Source organism: Dermacentor albipictus, chromosome 5 (genome assembly GCF_038994185.2).
Source record: "Dermacentor albipictus isolate Rhodes 1998 colony chromosome 5, USDA_Dalb.pri_finalv2, whole genome shotgun sequence".
NCBI classification, from domain to species: Eukaryota; Metazoa; Arthropoda; class Arachnida; order Ixodida; family Ixodidae; genus Dermacentor; species Dermacentor albipictus.
In genome coordinates, this window is record NC_091825.1 from 19,851,250 (window position 1) to 19,873,943 (window position 22,694).

Below are 22,694 nucleotides of genomic sequence, written 5' to 3' on the forward strand. Positions count from 1 at the left end.
AAGCTACCGCTGTTACCGGAAGGTAAGCGGTTCCTAAATTCAGCCATCTCTTTGATTAGGCCGTCAATGGCTGCTTTTAAGCTATGATTCTCTCTCTCTCCAATTGCGCAATCCTATCCCTATTCCTATTACCATCCACATGCTCCTGGCGCTCCTCGCGCGTTCGGCCGGCGCTGATGCCGCCCTTGACCTTTTAGCCCAGGTGGTCTGGCTTTGCACCGCCACCTCCACCAACTGCAGGAAAGCGCACCCGCGCCTCCCTAGAAAGGGATCGGCTCCTGGTCGTCGGAGTCCCAGACGATGGCCGCTGCCTCAACCTGGAGCGGCTCCTAGAGCGCGAGCGTCCCTCAGAGTGTTGGTGGGCGCTCACCAGCTGCACCATCTCGGCTGCCTCCTGTTCCGCCGTTAGCGCCACCCTGGCTCTCTGCTGTCGTCGAACACGCACGACGTAGGGAAGCTGGTACCGTTGTGTGCATTGCTTATCCGCGGTCAGGTGTCGGCCGCCAAAACGCTTGCAACAAGGCACACAGTTGTGGTCCTCTTCAGGGTTCCGAGCCCCGCATCCTCGGCATTCAAAACAATCGGGCGCCGGACAGACATCCGCCCGATGTCCAAGCTTGCCACACGCAACATACATCCAACTGCTTTCGATACAGGAAACACCGGATCAGGGTTGGCCCACATCTGACAAAATTGGGCACTTTTAACCCGTCGAAAACAATGATAACTGACCCTGTATTCTTATATATATAAGATATTCTTGAATCTTTTGACCGCCATAGCCAGCAGATTACGATCGTTAACGATTATCCGCTCGAGTGTCGCCAGGCCATCCATAATGTCCACATTGCGAATTACCCCTTTACACGTAGTGTGTGAGGCCGTCTCGTACGAACTGGCTTCAAAATGCTTGTCCGCCACTCTTATTGACCTGAGTCTCACATGTCGTTCAGCATTGCTCTATTCTGGCGTACTAGCCACCAAGAAATATTGAATAAAGTTAGGCCAGATAAAATCTTCCTTAATCTGCTCAATACTGAGGCCTGCCGCCTCTACAATAGCCTTGCCCGCCTCTGTAGGGCTAACTTTCTCCAAATTCAGTCCACCCCGTTGTCGAATGACTATTTTGACGTGTTCTTGTGACTGCTAATGGGCAGAAATGACCGCGTTTATGCTTTCGACAGCTCTCTCTGCGGCCTGGAAACTAATTCGGCTGACTAGATTCCTTTCCCACATTATAAACGCCTCTTTTGAAATTCGTCAAGCTATTTTGACACAAGAAATTCTATTCACGCACTTAGAGTGCTGTGCCGCATCCAGCACGTTTGTGAGTGTGTCAATGTCCAAGACTGAGACAGCGAAATTTCCTGCGAAATCTGACCATCCGCTCGTGCCTCTTTAAAGGGAAGCTGAAGGGTGTTCCAGAAAAAATGAGTGAATAGCTGTACGTAATGGTTTTCAACCCTCGGAATTCGAATATCGCATCGAAATTGAGCGAAAGAAAGCGAAAACATATTTTATTTCGACGAAAAGTGCAGCAGCAGACTCGGGGCGGCTCGCCCACCTCATTTGCGCCTGTGATTGGTCGGGCGCCTCGTGGTGCCAACAATGGTGTTCGTCCGGACCGACCGCTGCCGCTACACATGAAGCACGGTTCAAGGTGGTTTGGCGCTGTTGTTTTGCTGAGACGGTAACGGTTGAAGGCCCCTCAGCCTTCGCTCAGGGGGTCCGCGAGCCGCGACCAGCACGACAAAGGACCAAAGGCGCAAGGAACAAAAACCGCTTTAATTTACGATAGAATGTAACACTCAAAATTAACACAGCCTCGCGGCCAATAGCAGAAAACAACAAGGCAAGGAAACAGGCAGCAAAGAAGCAAAGCAGCAAAAAGCAGCAAAAGCAAAGAGGCAAGCAGCAAAACAGCGAGGCAACAAAATATACAAGCGAAAGGGAGCGACGAAAGAACGGCCGCTACTAACCATCAACCAACACAATCTTTCGGGCGATAACCGAATGCATAAAGCGCAGAAAGCAAGCAAGCACCGAACCAGGCGCGCAGACAGTCCCAAAAGCGAACAACAAGAACAACAACACTCTTTCATGCAGACACAATGCAAAGACGCTTTTCCCCCTGCTCTGCAGCACGCTCGGTAAAAGAAACCTAGACGGGCCACGCCCCACCAGCGCCTCCCCAAGCCCGCGCTCCGCAAAAAGCCACGAGTGCCGTCTCCACTGCCCTCTTATCGGGCAGCCGCCTTCCCGGCAGTCCCCGCGCGAGTTCTCACGCTACCGCGATCGATGCGCATGCTCCATGCGACGAGTGCCGTTGTGGCGCGCGATTCAAAGGCTTCCCCCGTGCGCGCTGCAGAGAGGGCCAAGGGCCCGACACTCCCCCCCGTACAAGACCGGACACCCACCTGGGTGTCCAACAGCACTATGCAACTACACTATACAACTACACTATACAACTACACTATGCAACAACACTTTGCAACAACACTTTGCAACAACACTATGCAACAACACTTTGCAACAACACTTTGCAACAACACTTTGCAACAACACTTTGCAACAACACTTTGCAACAACACTTTGCAACAACACTTTGCAACAACACTTTGCAACAACACTTTGCAACAACACTATGTCCAACGCTATGTCCAACGCTATGTCCAACAGCACCATGCATCGTCCTAGTCGAGTATATCACGGCTGTTGCGAAGCAAAATGTTCGGGGCAGTTGGCACGCGATGGGCTGGAATGCTGTCTGGCGTCGTTCGGAGCTGCACGTGACGGCTCCAATTGGCACGCGCTCAAGGCGTGCGCTCTTTCTGAGACAACGCACTTTTCGCCCAACCGACGCTAGCGCACATCGGTCGCCTGGGTGAGAGACCGACGACGTAGGTGATGTTGCGATGGGCCGCCGTGGCAGCCAGGCTGGTGACACCCGTTGGAGTGGTAGCGTGGCATTCTGCGTAAGGCGAGGATATCTACAAGGACAGCATATGGAAAAACGTCGCGATTAACAGATACCGGATGTAGGACACAGCCGCGTTAACTGCTGGACTCGTATAATGACGGAAGCACGGTTAGCTGTCTGATGGGCGCTCGTAGTACGCTTTGAGGTCGTGCAAGCTGACGGGCCCTACTACTCTGCTGCCATGTTTTTCCCGCAGTAGGTACACCAAGCTAGAAATACGTTTCGTGATCACGTAAGGGCCATCCCATCTAGGCGAGAGGGAAGCAGCAAACCCTTTTGCAGCATCGCTGAGTGGGTGCGTTCGGCGGAGCACTTCGTCGCCGACCGCGAACTCCAGGGGCCGCCTGCCTTTGTTGTATTGGTTGCCATGTTCCAGGCGGGCAAGGTCCAAGTTTTCCCTGGCCTCCTTCAGAGTGTGGGCCAGGCGGCTGGAAAGATTTTGTGTGAACGTGGAGTAATTGCAAGTTGGCAATTCAGAGCCGTTGGTTAATGCATGCTCAATAGGAAAACGGAGCTCGCGACCGAGAAGAATAGCCGCTGGCGTAAACCCTGTCGACCGGTTTACTGTGGTCCTTGTGGCGAAAGCCATCTCCTGGATACGAACGTCCCAGTCCTTGTGCCGCTCGGTGAAAGCCACCAGCATTGTCTTAAGGTTTCTGTTGACACGCTCCGTGATGTTGGCTTGAGGGTGGTATGGTGTCGTCCTTTTGTGCTGCACGCCAAGAGCTTTGCAGGTGTCCACGAATATCCTGCCTGTGAAATACGTGCCATTGTCCGTGATAAGCTGCGCTGGGAAACCGAAACGGGTGAATGCTTCCAACAACCTATCCCAGATTATCTTAGAATCCAGCTTGCGTAGCGGGTACAGCTCTACCCATTTGGAGAAATGGTCAGTAACCACTAACAAGTATCGATTCCCTTTAGCTGACCTGGGGTATGGGCCCATAACATCACATGCCACAATTTCCCATGGGTATCGACTCTCAACTGGTTGCATGAAGCCCGGTGGCTTCCCTCCCCTCGGTTTCACGGTCTGGCAGGTAGGACATGTGCGAACGTATCTGAAGACATCCTTTCTCATGTGCGGCCATGTCGCGACGCGACACAACTTTTCGAATGTTTTCTTGCCGTCGCTATGACCGGCGAGCCGGGTGTCATGAAAGTACTCTAGAAAAGGCGTGCGCAGCTTCCTAGGCACAACGACGCGGAATGGGGACTCACCGCAATCCGTATCGGCAGCAGGTATATACCGCAAGAGCAGGCCATCGTCTGCTTGCATGTAGCAGTCGTAGTTGCCGCTACCGGCAGGGTTGGCGCCGTCCAGTCCCTTGCGTATCAAGTTGCACTGGTCGTCGCATAGCTGGGCGTCGAGTTGCTGCTGGCGGGAGATCAGTGTCCCCCAGGCGTCCACAGGCACTGCCACAGCCAGGACTTCGGGTGCCGGCTCGCCATCCCCGGAGAGTGGTGCTCGGGACAGGGCGTCAGCTACCTTGTTGAAGGTGCCTTTCCTGTATTCTACTCTGTAATTATACTTCTGAAGAGAGAGGGCCCAACGGGCTAAACGGCCGGCTGGGTTTTGTAGCTTTGACAGCCACGTCAGGGCCTGGTGGTCAGTCTGAATAGTAAAGTCAGCCCCATCCAGATACATGTCAAATTTCTTTAGTGCAAATACAATTGCTAGGCACTCTTTCTCTGTTACGGTATAGTTCCGCTCTGCTCCTGTGAGAGTGCGACTTGCAAAAGCCAGAGGGTGAAGCTTTCCTTGGTGCTTCTGAAGCAAGACTGCGCCGATGCCATACTCACTTGCATCGGTCTGCACGGTGAATGGCAGGTTGAGGTCGGGAAGCAGCAGACGTGCGGTATCGGCGATAGCCGACGACAGAGCCCGAAATGATCCCTGCTCCACGTCAGTCCACTGCCAACTGGCACCTTTCCGTAGGAGCTGGTGGAGAGGTCTTGCCAGGTCAGCGCAGTTGGGGATAAAGTGGCGGTAGAAGCCCACCATGCCCAAATACCGCTGCAGGCTCTTGACGTCTGTTGGTGGTGGAAGCTGCAGTATGGCCCGGAGTTTCTCCTCGTCAGGCCGGAATGTGCCTTGCTCGACAATGAAACCTAGGAGGTTTATTCTGGTCGAAACCAGTTGAACCTTCCGGGGGTTAATGGTGATGCCTGCGGCCTGCATTCGTTGTAAAACGGTGGTTAGGTGCAGGAGATGCTCCTCCAGGGTATTCGAGAACACTACCACGTCATCCATGTAAGCCATCGCATAATTGAATTTGGCGTCTTGAAGCACAATATCTATTACACGCTGAAAGGTTGCCGGTGAATTGCACAAACCAAAAGGCAATCGGACGAATTCGAACAGTCCCCGATGGCAAGTGAATGCAGTCTTTGCAATATCACAGGGGGCGATCGGAATTTGCAGGGAGCCCCTGCTGCAGTCTAAAGTAGTAAAGAACTTAGCGGACCCAAGTGAATACATCACTGAATCGATTGATGGGAAGGGGTACGAGTCTCGAACTGTGACAGCGTTCAACCGACGGTAGTCGACACACAACCGCGCCGTGCCATCTTTCTTAGGTGCTAGTACAACCGGGAACGCCCAAGGGCTCTTAGACGGTCTTACTGCACCGGTAGCGATCATTTCGTCTAGCGCACTATCAAGAAGTGCTCGCTTGTGGATGCTCAGGGGCCGCGGGTTGAAACGAATTGGGCGGGCGCATCCGGTGTCTATCCTATGAGTCGGCACTTTAACGCTGCCAGGAGCTTCCGTGAACATTTCGGCAAATGGTTTAAGTGCTGTCTCGATTTTGGTCTTCTCCGCCGGAGATCCTGTGAAAGACTTCAGAACAGTGAGGATACCACTACCAGTCTCGGAGACCGCAGAGATATTGGCGGTAAACTGATTTGACTTTGGGTCTCTTGGCTTAGTCATGAACTGGAGTGGATGTGCATGCATGCCGTACTGGTAGGTGCCTTTAGAGAGATCGAGAACGATTCCTGCTTTGGCTACGAAGTTACGGCCCAAAATCACCAGACAAGAAAGTCCTGGAAGGTGTAGGAAGCGTTGCCGGAATTTTTTATTTATTTATTTATTTATTTATTTAATAATACTGTCAGCCCATGAAGGGCCTTTACAGGAGTGGAAAATACAAACACATACAAGGATACAGTATGACAACAAAAGCAAGTAAATGAACAGCAGCAGACATTTCAGCAGGGACGCGAATCGGTTTGGATTTTATGCACCTTACAAACTTCCCCCCCAAAATAAGAAACGAAATGAACAGATACACCTTTGACAAAGTTACATATTAGTTAGCGGCGAAAAGAATAACATGTACACATTGCAAAAACTCCTCAATGCATGAGGCCGACATGACAGAGTCGGGAAGCGCATTCCATTCCGTAATGCCTCTCGGGACAAAACTGTACTTAAAACAGTCATTTCTGACCTGAGGGGGTGTGATGTACTGGCTATGACGATGTCTGGATGTTTCATTTGTCGAGATTTTGAAGAAGTTGTGTTTGTCGACAAGCAAGTGACCATTAATGATAAGGTAGATTAGTTTCAGTCGCTCATACTTGGTACGTAAGTCTAGCGGAGGTAAGTCGGCAAGCTTACAAAGTTCAGTGGGGGATTGGCAGTAGCGATACTTGTTAAATATGAACCTTGAGGCTAACCTCTGGATTCTGTCAATCTTTTGTTGGTTGGATTTAGTGTAGGGATCCCATACAGCTTTAGCATACTCCAAGATAGGACGTATTAACGATTTATAGGCTAAAATTTTGACCTCAGGTGTCGACGCACTTATATTCCGTCTTAGGCTCCAGAGCGCTTTGCTGGCCTTACCACATACAGCGTCAATGTGTTGATTCCATCTGAGGTCAGAAGTGAACGTTACTCCTAGATACTTATGTTTATCGACTCTGCTAATAGTTATACTATTTATATTGTAAGGGTAACGCAAAATTTTTTTCTTTCTTGTTATGGACATAACAACAGACTTAGCTGCGTTTAGTTCCATCTGCCAGTCGTCACACCATTTTTTAATTATTTGCAAACTAGACTGTAAATTGGCCTGATCATTACTATCCCGAATTTTATTATACATCACACAATCGTCAGCAAACAGTCTGACAGGGACACTAATATTACTGGGCAAGTCATTTATAAAGATCAGAAATAAAAGAGGACCTAGGACACTTCCTTGCGGAACTCCGGACACAACACAGGAAGGGCGTGATGTGCAGCCCCCGAATTCAACGTATTGTTCTCTAGAAGAAAGGTAAGATGAAAACCACTGAGTGATTGCGGGGCTCTGAAATACAGAATCAATTTTTATGATTAACTTCGGATGGGACACTTTGTCGAATGCTTTCACAAAGTCGAGGAAGATTATGTCTGTTTGACCACGGGAGTTTAACGTTTCAGAGAGGTCATGTACAATTTCAATGAGTTGGGTAGTTGTTGAAAGCCGTTTTCGGAAACCGTGCTGTCCAGGAAAAAACAAGTTGTATTGGTCCAAGTAAGAAACTAATTGTTTATTAACAATATGCTCAAGGAGCTTAGAACACGCGCTTGTAATAGAAATTGGTCTGTAATTTGCCACTTCTGCTGTACTGCCACTTTTGTGTATAGGTATGATTTTTGCGCGTTTCCATGCTACCGGGAAGCAACCACTATCAACAGAGGACTGAAAAATTTTAGTTAGGTATTTAGAGTTCCATTCTGCATATCTACGTAAAAATTCATTTGGAATGCCGTCAGGACCAGGGCTCTTCTTAACATCAATATTCAGGAGAAGATTTAAAACGCCTTGTTCATTGATTTCAATGTCTGCAATGGGTGGTCTAGCAGCTGTGTAGGCTATATGAGGTGTATCATTTATCATTCATGGTAACCGTTAACCGGGCTGCTGACGTAGCGGACGCAACGTGAGCGGATGCCATGCGAAGGGTCGTGTTTACACTTCGTAACTGTAGACGTTTCGTCTCGCAGGCGCTTTTGACATGATCGCCGAAAACGGAAACAGCAGAGCCGGTGTCTAAAATAGCAGGTACTTCTATTCCGGCCATTCTGACCACCACCAATGGTGTTTTCTCAATCTGGGCGTCAAGAAGACTGAACGTGGACGGCAAAGCCCTCACCATTTGTCCAAGATCCTGGGCCTTCGATCTGGGGGGGCGACACCTTTCCGGTACACCTACTACCGTTGATGCCGGTGGTGATTCGAGTGTGAGGAGCCGTTTCGTTCCCCCTCCCCGCTGCCGAGGTTGTCCGCGGCTCAACGCCGTGGCAGCAGGATGGTGAGACGACCAAAACACCCGGCTTTTCGTAGTCTTGGAAACGCCTGCCCCCGCTTGGTGCTTGACGGCCGCGTAGTCTGCATGTGCCGAGGGGACGTCGGGGCGCGGTAGGTCGTTGGCCGGCGACTGGGAGCTGCTCACCACCGCCGGCCCTCGTCGTTTCCCTGCTGGCGGGAGCCAGGGGGCTCGGGCACTGGCTCCTGTAGTGGCCTCGGCCTCCACACTGGAAGCAGACTGGAATGCTCCTGCGTGTATCTGCTGCGCCTGATTGGGCGGCAGCCACTACAGGCCTGCTGCGGCCCCGAGTGCCTCGCAACGTTGTGGCAGGTTCCGCGACCGGAGGCCGGAAAGGTACCTGGGTGGCAAAGGTGCGGTGAGTGAATGGGTCCAGCGCCCTTGGAGGCGGTACCATATTCCCCGGGCTTGCAATCTGAGAACCGTGCCACGCGCAAGACGGCTCGAGGGAGGCTTGAGGCGGGGGTGGAGGCTGGTAAGTTAGCTCTGCCAACATCGCCGCCTGAATATCGGACGCCGCTTTAGCGAGATCGTCAAGCGAAGAGAAGGTGCGGCCCCTTAGATAAGCCTGGAAGCGTGGGTGAGCTTGCCGGATTGCCCGGGTGACTCTTTCCGTTTCGGGTGCTGAAGGATCTACGCGCTCGTAAGGCTCCTGAAAGGACCGTATGTATTCTAGGAGGCTTTCCTCCTCCGCCTGACTACGGGCGCGAAGCTCGTCTTTCATGCGGACAACGTAGTCGGGGGGGAGGAATTCTGCTCGCAGTAGCTGCTCAAAGTGCGCCCAACTTTGGAATGACTGGCGACGACGCCAGCGGGCGGCGGACCCAGTCAGGGCGACGGGCAAAACGCGCTGAAGAAGAACGTCATCCGTAATGGCTTGCGCATTGCGGTAATCTTCCATTTCCTGAAGGAAGTCCGCCACCGATTTCGTATCTGTGTGCCCTTCATATGTAGGCACAGCGAGCTGCAAATGGAAACTGGCTGCTGGAGTTATGTTTGGCTGATGCTCGAGCAGCGCGGTCAGCTGGGCAATAATGTTGCACATATCTTGTGCGGGCGCACCCTGGTCCTTCTTATCAGGCATTGTAGTAATGGGTTTGCGAGGATGATTTTCAACCGCGCTCTTCTTGACTTTACCCGAACGTAGGTGCATTAAAATGCCGGCGGTGCATCTTTGGTGTTCAAATTGGGCGGGCAAACGGTCCGACGGAATGGTCAAGCGGTTCTGCGGAAGCAGGATGGCGCGGAATAGCGGGGCGCAAGGAAAGCGGGAGGTCGAATAAACGTTCAGTGAGCTTACGCCGGTCAGAGGGGTTGGGTACAGATGCAGGAGCTGTGGGACCCGATGTCGGAGCGAAACAAGTAGGCCTAGGGGGCGAGTTCCAGCTGCCTCGAGATGGGGGCGGTTCCCTCGTTCCCGTGCTCGTGGTCCCTGCGGTGCGGAAGCGTACTCCAGAACAAACAGAAAAACAACGAGAAAGAAGAAAACCACGTTGGGCGCCAGATGAAGGCCCCTCAGCCTTCGCTCAGGGGGTCCGCGAGCCGCGACCAGCACGACAAAGGACCAAAGGCGCAAGGAAGAAAAACCGCTTTAATTTACGATAGAATGTAACACTCAAAATTACCACAGCCTCGCGGCCAATAGCAGAAAACAACAAGGCAAGGAAACAGGCAGCAAAGAAGCAAAGCAGCAAAAAGCAGCAAAAGCAAAGAGGCAAGCAGCAAAACAGCGAGGCAACAAAATATACAAGCGAAAGGGAGCGACGAAAGAACGGCCGCTACCAACCATCAACCAACACAATCTTTCGGGCGATAACCGAATGCATAAAGCGCAGAAAGCAAGCAAGCACCGAACCAGGCGCGCAGACAGTCCCAAAAGCGAACAACAAGAACAACAACACTCTTTCATGCAGACACAAGGCAAAGACGCTTTTCCCCCTGCTCTGCAGCACGCTCGGTAAAAGAAACCTAGACGGGCCACGCCCCACCAGCGCCTCCCCAAGCCCGCGCCCCGCAAAAAGCCACGAGTGCCGTCACCGCTGCCTTCTTATCGGGCAGCCGCCTTCCCGGCAGTCCCCGCGCGAGTTCTCACGCTACCGCGATCGATGCGCATGCTCCATGCGACGAGTGCCGTTGTGGCGCGCGATTCAAAGGCTTCCCCCGTGCGCGCTGCAGAGAGGGCCAAGGGCCCGACACGGTAAATTTCGAGAGCTTGCGTTTCTCTGACGAGTTCGGCATTGCTCCCTACAGGTACGAGCCGATTGCGGGGAACCGCCCTCTCGAAGAAGCAAAAGATGCTGGAAGCAAGCAGTGCACCATGGTTTCGACGGGAACAAAAGCGAAGTGTTAGCATCTCCTAATGTTAGAAATGTTCTTTGGTGAGTATGTTTTTTTGCAAAGCTGCATTCAGCGATCCAGTGAGTTCATTTCCACAAACAACTGCACTATTATGTTCCTACATGCCTCCTCGTGGAACGTAAGCGGGGATGCGATCGTCGGCATTTGTGCGCTGCCCCAAAGTGGTCGGCAATCTACACAGATGGTTTACATGCGGGAAAAGTTTTCCGGCTCTTGCAGCACGTGTAGTGACCTCCACAAGCGCGCCATCCGCACGCTACTCGTAACAGGAGCCGTAAAGGCGGCGAATTCCGTCGGCTACGTGAGACGGCCGGTTTCTCTCTGTGCGCGAGAGAAGGGGGAGCGCAGCGTCCTGGCGCGCGCTGGCTTTCAAACACATGCAAATTTTACACTTGCCTTGGGTTATGGTAGCTGCGTGTAGGCTGTTTCACAACACACGTGCGAATAGAAAATTAACGGCGGTGTGCGACCAAACCTGCGTGAAGGCTGTGAGATAAGCATGCACCTTCCGTTCAACGTGATAACACGAAGGAGCTAGCAGTAAATCAAAATCCAGGTTTGGATGAGTTCGTGTATTCATAAGGTCTTCCTAGACCAGTTACCATCCGTCCGCCCGCACCCGTCCCGTCTTTATGTGTTCGTTGCCCCGACCTTTTCGCGCTGCGTTTAGAAAGCCTGCTAGCAGCAAGTCGTACTCTCACTCATTCACGCATTATTGATAAACTCTGGTAGTAATCGTCGTCACGAAAGCGGTTAGAGCACAGCACTGTTGTTCTTGAGCGCTTGAAATTCTTTCGATTCACAGCAGCCTCCCCCTTTGCTGAAAGCTTCTTGTATTGCGGGAAGTAATGGAACATTGGGACATCATCGGGAGGGGGGGGGGGGCAGCCGCTGGTGTTCGTGCAATCGTAGGCTGCACTGAATACCGGCATGATCGGCCCACCACTTCCGTTGATGCTGCGCACGTCAACTACCACTCTACATACTGACAAACAAAGGAATGCAGGCTTGAGCGAGGCACATTATGACGGCACGCACGCAGAAACAAGCACGGTCAGGCACGGTCGCGGAGACTGCAAAGGAGCAGAACACCAGGACTGACGTCACTACGCTGCGGTTTCCGGTCTCCGCTCGCATCGTCAGCGTCAGCAGCAGCGCGCGGCGCTCGACGGGGGGCGGAGCTACGGCGCAATTTTAACCGACAATTACGTCACTCCTAAGTGAAAAATCTCCCTCCAAATTTTACCTGCATGGTTGATAAGGTTCCCGCATCCGTATATGAGCGTATTATTGAATTCGGCAGACTCTTCAGTTTCCATTTAAGTAGTGGGCGCAGTAATTTCGTTTTGGAACTTTCGCCATGAAAAATATGCCACGCTGTACAATTAGCGGACACTCATTGATGCAGTGTGTAACAGTGAGTATAAGGCAACATCTTGAAGGGGCAGTGCAAGACTACAGAGACAGAAAGCAGCAACACAGGGCACGTACCGCTGAACTCGCTACTAACTTATCAGAAAGCATCTGCATTATTAAGTGCTCCACCTATACGCACGTGCTCTACCAGCGATGACATCGTTATCAGTGCACAGGTACACAGCGAAACCGCGCGATCTAATTGCTACGCTCTCAAGGTGTTAAGCACGATGCAGGGAACTTTTGACTCAGGAAACTCCTTTATGGGGCATGAGCATAAAAGGAAAATACAGCTGCCATATATAAACACACTTTACAAACCAAATAGCAAACCATAGCAACAAACTTATGCATAGCGAGTTAATAGAACATATTCTCTAAAGTCCTCATACACGATTTGTTAGAAAGTTCAAAATATTTTTATCAAGTCCACCGGCGTCGCCTGGTCGTCGCTGCTTCCGACGAAAAGTCGTTGGGCGCACCGATGCATTTGGATTCGACGTCGCGGTGTCCGACGTTTGGTGCACTGTTGCCCTGGTCCGGAGGTCAGGACGCTGGTGTGACCGAGGCGCCTGGATCTCCCGGCTGACTCCGCTAGCCTGTGGATCGTAGCCGCACGGAGTCCTCGAAACGGCGCCGTCAGCCTGCAGCCGGGCGCCCACTCAGCTCACGGGTCACAGCCGCGTCACCAGAAGCACAGCTTCCTGCCGCCGTCTCCACGATCCCTCCGCATCGTTCGGCCTCCAGCTCCTGCCCGTCGTCCCAGTGTCAAGCTGGACTGGATCTCCTCTGCTACGTGTCCTTTTTGTTGTTGTTGTCCTGAGTGGCCGTGGCACATACCCACAGTGGGGGATTGGCCATGAATCGGGTGGTTAAATCAGGTGAGTGAGTGAGTGAAAACTTAATTGTAAATGTCCGGCGATTTGGGCCGGGTGGGGCCATAAGCAACCCAGTCTAGGTGACGGCCTCGAGTCCTTGAACTAGGGCGGCTCCCTCGGCGTGCCGGACGGCCCACAGTTGATGAGCGAGGTCGTGGCTGAGCAGGGCCGCCTCCCAACGCGCCCCTCGGTTCGAGACTGCCATTGCTACCCCGTTCGTCGGGTACTCGTGCTGCTCGCTACCAATGCATGCCCGCAGCATGTGCTGTAGCCTCGCTCTGGCTCCGCACGCTTTACAATCGTCGGACGAATAAATGTCGGGGTAGCAGAGGTCAAGGATCGCCGGGTATGTGTGTGTCTGCAATTGCCTCCAGGCAACCGCCTGTTTCTTGTTTAGTTTGGCGTGCGGTGGTGGGTGTTTACATCTGTAGTGTTGCGTGATGTCTCTGAAAGTGGTCATGCGAACCCCCCACGTCCACTCCCGCATCGCTCTCGCAATGAGCGATACGTCGGGATTGTCGGCGGGCGCCGCGGCTCGGCATGCAAGTCCTCGAGCCGTGGCGTGTGCCGTCTCGTTTCCCGGGAGCGGAGGGTCCGTGTGGGCGGGAGTCCATACGAGAAAACTCGTTTTTGCGGCAAATATTGCCCTGTTGAATTTGGAGAATGTGGGCCGCTTCCCGGGAGATCCGGCCGCTAGCGTAGTTGCGTATCGCTGCCTGCGAGTCGCTTATTATCACCTCGGCGTCCGTGGTGGCTACCGCGAGGGCTATCGCTGCTTCCTCGGCCGCCTCCGTCTCTTCCGTGCGTATCGTCGCTTATCAGGTGCAAAAAATAACAATAAGGGAGTTTACTTTTAAACTCCGATGTTCAAATTGTTAACGTTTTGTGTTTGGAGAAAACAATAATCACGAGAAAACCGGGTATAATACTACTACTACTACTACTATAACAATGATAATGAAATATTATTAATAATAATGATAATAATAATAGATAAGAACTAAAAGAAAGCTATGGTGGGCAGGGAAAATGATCAGTCTAACACGGAAATCGATTGGTTTCAATGAAGTAATTTTGGATTGCCAAGCAAACATTTCTGTGACTGAACCCCATAATGGAGGCTCGAAAAGATAGGATCACAGGGACTGATAAATTTGGACCAATAGTGCGAAGCGGGATTTCGAGTAGTCGTTTTCTTAAAAGAAAAACGCCTGCAAGACTACAAAAAATGGTCTAATGTCTCCGCTTGGCCACAGAATGAGCATAATGGTGAGGGGACCAGACCAGACCTGTGGAGATAGAAGTTTAACGCAGGTATACGGCAGCGCAATCTCGTGATGGACACTTCAATTTTCCGTGCTCGGCAAAAATCTCTGTGCCAAGGGTGTAGGAGATGTCGGTGATCCACAGAGCCTCCTTGGCCACGTAGCGCCGCGTGCGTTCTTGCGCTTTTTCTTCTTTCATATTTTCCATTCTTTTTATTTTGACACTTTCTTATTTTCTAGCATCTTTCTTCTTTATTTCTTCCACAGCATCCTCGAGCTTTCTTGTCTCTTCATATCTTCCGCCTTTTCTTTTTCTTTCTTCTTTCTTGGCTCATCCCATATTATGCCGACCTTCAAGAGTTTTTCCAGTTGAAAAACTGCTTCTGTCTCCATATATTGCATGTTTCCGCCGTGTTCATATGTTGGTCCAATATTAACACATGATGTCTTTCATCGTTTTTGTCATTTGCACCACTGTGTACATTGCCTACACCTCACTTTATTTCAGGTATTCACTTCACTGAGCACATAATAGAGTTCATTTTTTAACCCCCGAAAAGTTATTGTCGCATACTACTATGCCAAAACAACTTGACTAGACTACTTATATATGTAGCTCATAGCGGACCACTGCTTCACACCAGCATTTGAACAGCGTACTACACTTACTGCATTACTACACACCTCTTCCACCACACTAAGCACAGTTTACGAGCAGCCTTCCCGCGACTCTGCTCAACCACTCCGCAACTACATAATGTACATCACCAAACTTTCCGAAAGGTAAAGTACTATCTGTGGTTTCTGCCCCACAAGTACCTTACGACAAAAAATTGTCATTTTCACAAAGCATTAACTTAAATACTCTCTTATACATTAACGTTAACCTAAAGATGTTATAAGAATTCCACCTACCAGAATGACAACAACGTATAAACACCTTAAACAGCACTGCTGTTCTATCCATACTTATGCACGTCGTGGTAGCGACCTCCGTAACTCCTAATGCAGCCCTTTCTTACATTCTACCCAACAAATAGCATGGTAGCAAACAGCCGCACCCAAATGCAAGTTACCCTCTAATTTCACATGCATAACCTTCACTACGTCTTAAACAGCAGTAACGTTTCCAATCAACTTATGAACTGATCGGCACCTCATAAGTACGCCTACCGTCTCCCTCATGCAATTCCATTTGATACCCACAGAATGGTGGCAATGATTTTCTTTTGCGCCGCTGTCGAGACTTCCTAGGGTGCCTACATCTCATGTGTCCGTTGCCAACAGCCTATCATGGATATAATATTCGAGATTTCCACGACCAGGAAGTACTCTTCTTATGAGTTTTATAAATACTGCAGCATCTGTCTTTAATCCACATGGCCTCTATTTGAATTGAAATAGCCCCTTTTATACATGAGAATGCCGTCTTTTCTGTAGATGTCCTCTCTATGGGTATTTGCCAGTATCCCTTTGCTAAATACACCTTCGAAAACAACCTTTTCTTTCCACTTTCGCAAAAACCACATAAACTCTTGGTATCGGTTCTGAATCTGACACGAATATGCTGTTTAAGCGCCTGAAGTGTACACAGATCCTACTAGAGCCATCTGGTTTCTTGGCAACGACCAGGGATGCGTTGTACCACTCCCTCACCCTCACCAAGGCCAACCAAAATCGTTAAACAAACGTTCGAACTTCTTCTCTATGCTTCCACGGAATGACTGCTTGGCCTCAGGGTACACAACACCATCGATAGGCTGAAGCAGACCCCTACAGGCAGACTCTCAGGGAAGGGCTGCTCACTGCATTCACCACGCGCTACACCAGAAAATTTCCACGTCCCTTGAAACTGAACAACCTCAAGCAGTCCCGGGCGCCACCTTATGTCAGAGATCATTTCGAGGAGCCTCGCGTTCAAGATCGTGGGCGACTTGCGGTGAGTGTCAATGGAGGCGTTTTTTTTTTCTCAGTTTCGATGTCAAAGATGGCTTTTCATGTTGCTTCCGGTCCTATTTCGAATGTTAAATTTAATATCAGCCCTATCTTGTACTAGGACTTTTTACGTGGTCCAAAATTTAATTTTAGGGTGAAGCCTTCTTTGCCTTTTCTCCCCACTTTCATGGCGCTGCTGTGACCCCAAGGTATTATACAATAATTACTAGATAGAATTCTGGCGTTAGTGCTTAAGGGAGCTGCAATAGGGGCGGTTCAGTCAGCATCGGAACTATGGGGCTGTACCTAAACTTCGTCGTTCCGACTTCGTGAGAGTTTGTAAAGAGGCCATTTTCAACAATGTGAGGCGTTATAAATAATAAGAAGCACGTTATTAAAATTGTCCGATGGTAGGATTCGAACACAGAACATCTAGCGCAGAAGCCCGGTATCGACACCATTACGCCACATACGCCTTCACTGACAAGCGACATAAAGGCGCCCTTATAAATTTATCGCTGGCAAGCAAGTGCCTTGAGACGTGTGGCGAGTTTCGATTCTGACACCTCGACAAGCTCAATCGTTGCAATTAGTATCGATTGTGCGTGTTCGCAGTTTCTTCTGCCCTCCGAAAAGCATGGATTGCTCCAAAAAATGAACGACAGTGAAGGCATATAAAGCAATATGGGCAATAAACAAAGCCACAAGAAAGTTTGAATCCACAAGCACAAAGGTCACAAATCAATGTACTTCCCATCATTCCCATGGTGGCTGAACTATTGCAACGCCACAGTTCTCTCTAGTAATTATTGCAGGAAACTCTATGGCTGCGATGGTCTTGTTGCGCCTGCCGCTAGGTTTCTTGCAACACCACGAGATGGCACTCGCCTCCTCCTCGCCTTAGCTCGCCATAGAGTCACTAGAAAAAATTCAGAGTGCCGCGAAGGTACGTGGCATGCCGGCAACAGCGGGCGTCGGTGGCCATATTCCTTCCAGACCGCCGAGCGCTGCCAGCGTGCCCCATAGCAAATTTTGGTTATGTGCTGGAAGTTGTACGTGTCCTTTAGGGAGCGTTCTGCCGCAAAAATTTTTCGAATGGGCTCATTAATAGCCGAGATAGAAATATTTCACTGACGCGAACCCATGATAGCAGCAGGCGAGCTCCATTGCCAAGCAAGACGCTCTCTCCACTCGCCCCGTCTAGCTTACGTAAGCGACCATAGCAGACCCCGAGGATCGCGTGAGGCATACGTCACAGGTCCCACCTTCTTTTTTTTTCTCCTCGCTTTCTTTTTTCTGCGCTACGCACTTGCGCCGATGGCTTCGCGCGCGAGCTGTCGCCTCGTTCGCGCAGCGCTTGATTTTAGCGATTAGCGGTATGATTCAGTGCTACACGAATACTGAGGCAGAACAAGCGGATCGCAGAGCATGATCATGTGCTGGAACACGGTCGAAAATGGCATAGTTTCGGCACCTGCGCACGTGACTGCACGACCGTGAGAACAAGCAGACGTAGCGGAAGTGCGCCTTTCTTGCTTCGGTGCGAAGTAAAACAAAAACAAGCAGATATTTCCAGTTAGTGTGTTTTGTTATTTCTCTAAACTTCAATTCCTCAATTCAAGCAATAGATCGCAATAATTCTCGAAGTCACGTGTCACCACCAGCGACGCCACATTGCGGACACGACTACGTAAGCACAGGGGCACGACACGTCACCGTCCGACTTGGAGCGCAGTGGTCGCAAGGAGAAGGAAAAACGACGTTCGGTTTGAAATTTCAGATCTTTCCACGGCGCGTAGCGATGTAATGCTTTGCAGACACGATCGTTATCGCGAAATGTATGCTCCGCGCTTGTCAGCTCAAAATGACCAAACCTGGCGAGGGGCCGGCCCTTTAAGGTACAGATTCTCCCCCTGAATTTGTTTCGCAAAAATGGATTATTTTTGTGTTTTTCAAGTGGATATCACAAGTGACACCGGGATATCGAAGGTGATGGACGTACTGCAGGGAAACCGACGGAACTGAATAAAAACTTGGGAGGACGCTTAAAAGCTTCGCCATTCAGGGTGCGACGCCGATAGCATTCCAAGATTCCTCACTGATTCTCATGCTTTCCGGCAACTGCAGCTTGTGTAACCGTAATGCTTACCGGGAAACGCAGGCGGCGAACGCTGTGCACGAAGGTGAGATTTCTAGTAGAAACACGGCCTCTTGCGTGCGCTGCAACGATGGATGGATGCTATGAGCGTCCCCTTTGAAACGGGGTGAGTTGCGCCACCAAGCTCTTGTTACTATATTGCCTAATTTCATGTATATGTTAAACAAAGGAAAAGAAAAAAAGAACCCACGATGAATTCCCAAAACCAAACTTTCTGAACCCCTATTGCGAACTGCGTTTTTGCACGCCTCCATTGTTTGTCGTCCCTCTACTATTCTTCCACCAATCCTCCAATCGCCGCTTACTAATCTCTACTGCGGACATGTTAATTTTCCCGCTGCTCTCGCTGAACCCAACGGCTTCAAGGAGGCCAGAGATGCCTAGATCAACCGCAGGACAGGTATCTTCACATTCTAATAAAACATGCTCAATCATTTTCTTAGCTTTATTGCAGCAAGCACGGGCTTCTTCTTACTTCTTATATCTTGTTTTATAAGTGCGTGTTCTAAGGCATCCTGATCGCGCTTCGAAAAGTAATTAGCTTCCTTTTGAGTGATCATCAATTGTTTCTTTTCTGGTCTCATTTCTTCCCTTCAGTAGTTACTCATCGCAGGTTTCTTTTCCATTGCCGCCACCCATGAGATTATATCAGCCTCTCTGACTTTCCGCTTGATGTTCTTTGTTGACATGTTGCTCACCATATACAGGCCGCGTACTTGCTGGTAAGCTTCCTAGTTTTTTTTTCTACACTGAAAATCAATGTATTTCCTGTACAAAAACCTGAGAACTCTCCCAACCCGTTTACCTTATTCCATATTCCTCGGTCGTTCTTCATAATAAATTTTACTGCGAGCTTCCCTCACTTCCATGCTTGTCCAGCCCATATCACCCTGCACAACTCCATTTGTAGTCCTCCCATGAGCGCTCAATGCGAGGCCTGATTGTACCCCGGATTTCAAGCATACATCCACTTTTCCGAATATAAGTCCTGGAACCATTACATATTTACACATACCCCAGAGCATCTCGTACCTATTGTATCCCCACAGCGCTCTGTGTTTCATTATGGCCGCATTTCTCTTAATGCGCTTTCCGTTCTTTTTTTTTTTCTGCGTTTCCTGATACCTATCGCCTTCGTTTATCCATATAGCAAGGTATTTATATTACAGTGAAAGCTCGTTAATTCGAACTTCAATAATTCGAATTTACGGATAATTCGAACTGTACGATTTGGTCTGGCCAAGCTCCACAGAAGTCTATGTATAAAAAAGTCCGTTAATTCGAACGCGAGAAGGTTCCCTCATGGATAATTCGAACTACGCTCGCCTGACACACGGCCAGAGAAGCGCGCCTACTACCTACACACAAGGCTGTATTGCCTCCGAAACGGAGAGAACGGCGAGAGAAGGCAATATCGGAAAAAAAATCTAACCGACGCGGGGTCAGCTAGAAGGCAGCGGCGGCTGCCGCCTCTCCGTTCTACGTAACCTCCGAGACATCTTGCCCGTTGCGAATCTCGGAGGCTTTGCGAATCTTGTACAGCTGCTAATGTTGTGCGGAGATGGCACGGCAAGCTCCAAAACACAGCGAATCAAGTACGTCGCAGTTGCGCTTGCAATCAACAACCAACGAATGAGGGCCTTCGCCACCTTCACATGTTCAGCGTCTTTGTCTCGGCAGTCTTCATCGGTTGTGCACCTCTGTTTTCAGCTTAGGAGGTATCGGCCGTCGCGATTCATTGTGATGGTGTTAAGCCTCGGCTAACGTTCGTTTCGGTGGACATCGGTGGTGTGGCACAGTCGGACCCAGAGCTTCGACTTGAAGAGGGCGTGTGCCCGCGGCACACGCCATCACTTTCTGATACGCCAAATTTCTGACATGCCCTACTGCTTCCAAATCGCAGTGTACTGTTGCCCTCCTTCACTTTCGTTAGTTCGAACTTTCGTTAATTCGAACTGAAGCGGCTTCCCTTTGCGGTTCGAATTAACGAGCTTTTACTGTATTTTACCCGTAGTATTTCCTGGCCCGGAATTGACACTCTCTCAAAGCATACCATAACACCTGATCTTCTAGCACCTCTGCCTCAGTCCCTTGTTGATATAGATATGTGTACTTGTATCTTTTTTGGGTGACCACTTTTCACGGTCAGCGTGGGACGCGCCTGCATGTATCGGAAGTTTTTCGAATGTTATCGATTGTTCCTTCTGCTGTCTGTTGTAACCCACGCTTGCGTAATCTGATTGCATGTGCGACGCGAATTGTGTAAAGCTTTTTGGAAGACACGCGAGCACCAGCCTGGAGCCTACTCTGGAACCTTCGATGGCTCATGTACACAAGCTGACGCGCTTGACCCGCTGAGCAGATTTTCGACGATCGCCGACTGTGTTCGCCGCTGTCGCCGTTCTTTGAGTGTAGCCTGTTTTTGAGGGCACAAGTTCGCCCAATCAAACGCTAGTTTAGTCATTCCCAGTTTTGCTACTTTCTTCACCGTCACTACTGTATACGTGACAATATCAACTTTCTCCTCGTTCCTCATCCTTTCCCATTCAACGCAAACGGTATTTTCTAGGTAAATCTTTCTCAAAAGCTGCACACAGTCATCGCCTAAGCCTTCCTCTTTCAGAATATTCCACAAAATATTGTAGTCTACGTTGTCATAGGCTCCTGTAATTTCTAAAAAGGCCACATACAATGGTCTCCTTTCAACTCTGGATATTTCAATAGACTGAGCAAGGACAAATAAGTTATCATCCAGGCGCCTACCCATTCTCAAGTCATTTTGAACCTCTCCCAAAATGACATTATTCTCTGCCCAAGCTTGCAGCTTTAACTTAACTGCCTGTATTGCTAACGTGCATATTACCGATGGTACTATAGAACCATAAAGAAACATATGGTGAACAGCCTATACCAGTTAATTCTTTCTTTCTCCCGCTAACCTTTATAAATTAAATTCATTCCACTTTGTCGCCAAATGTCTGGTATTCGCCTTTTAGACTTTTTCTATTGCTTTCAACAGAGCTTCCTTACTTTTTGGTCCTGGTTTCTTAATCAGCCTAACGGGAACCTCGTCTAGCCCTGTGGCTGTGCGTTTCGGTATTTTCTCTTCGACTTTCTTCCAGTTGAAAGTTGTCACCACCAGCTCCTTTTCCATCTGGTTCACTTTCTTGCCTCTTTTTCCTCAAGTAAAATCTTGTCATTGCCTTGGAAAGATTCGGCTGTTACATTTCGTATGTAATTTATTGCCGCGTCCCCTTCCAATTTGTTTCCATCTTCGTCTATGTTGAGTTGTATTGTTCCAGACCTCCTGCCTAATAAATTTATGTAGTTACAAAATATTCTAGGTGCGGCTTTGTTTTTCGTACGTATTTTGGACAGCCAAAGTTCACGTTTACATTTTATCTTTGTTTGAACCAGTATTTCAAACAAAGATTTTTTCTCCCGGTATATTTCGCATTTTCTGGCTACTTCATCCTGGGGCAACTGCGTTTTTTTTTTGCCTGCCTGTGCTCTCGGGATGCTTTCTGTCGTTCGACGGTCGCTTCTCGTATCTCCTTGTTCCACCAGCTTTTCGGTTTCTTTCTTCCTTTCCATCCAGCACGTTGCTTCTCTTTCCGTATTTCTGTCGTTATCACACTTAGAAGTTCACCGTATTCCCACTCTTTCATTGGCCATTTGCCAAGTTCTTCCTCAACTCTAGTGACGATATTTGTTATTTGTTCAACGTTCAATGTTGTAGTGGCCATTTTGTGCTCCTTGTCCTCTTTTGCAACTAAATATCCCATTTTCAAAATGATGCGTTCATGGTCACTCCCTAAGCTGCTCTCCCCTTCCTCGTCAATGACCATCTCTCTCACGTTTCTGTCATCAGACAGTAATCAATGGTTGATTGCCGGTTTGCCACTTTCGACGTGATCTGCCCATCACACTTGGCCCTGTATTCACGATAACGAGGTTATGTTGCTCACAAATATTTAGCATTGACTTCCCGTTGTTGTTGGTAAAGCCATCTAGATCCGGTATGTGGGCATTCATGTCACCTAATAGGGTAATTTCGGCAGCATTCCCGAAACCCTTAATATCAGCGCTTAGGCACTCCGCTAACTCTTGATTGTTATCAGTGCATTTGTTTCCTGTACACAGATACGTTACGCCCAGCCAAGTTTTCTTTCCCTGCACTTTACCTGGTAACCAAAGATGCTCTTGACATTTTGAATTTACTCTCTTCCATTTGGCTCCCTGATAGATGAGCATTCTGACTCTCCCTCCCTTTCTTTCCGACTTAGTTCTGTTGCACCCTTCCCAAACATAATTCTCAATCACTGGCGCCTCTTCCGTGTCTCTAAGATGATTTTCTGTAACCGCATACACCCCTATCT

The 22,694-nt window shown here is 49.6% G+C and overlaps 2 protein-coding genes across 2 annotated transcripts in view; one reads left to right on the forward strand and one right to left on the reverse strand.

Annotated features, from left to right (window-relative positions):
• The window catches only part of LOC135914792 (decapping and exoribonuclease protein-like), a 295,029-nt gene that overhangs the window by 26,699 nt on the left and 245,636 nt on the right, over positions 1 to 22,694 (forward strand). The window lies entirely within an intron of this gene.
• LOC139060022 (uncharacterized) lies at positions 8,428 to 9,553 on the reverse strand. The gene is made up of 2 exons (XM_070538702.1): positions 8,646 to 9,553; positions 8,428 to 8,583 (listed from the first exon to the last, which is right to left on the reverse strand). Exons 1-2 carry the CDS (start codon positions 9,456 to 9,458, stop codon positions 8,428 to 8,430), a joined length of 969 nt encoding a protein of 322 aa, XP_070394803.1. The 5' UTR covers positions 9,459 to 9,553.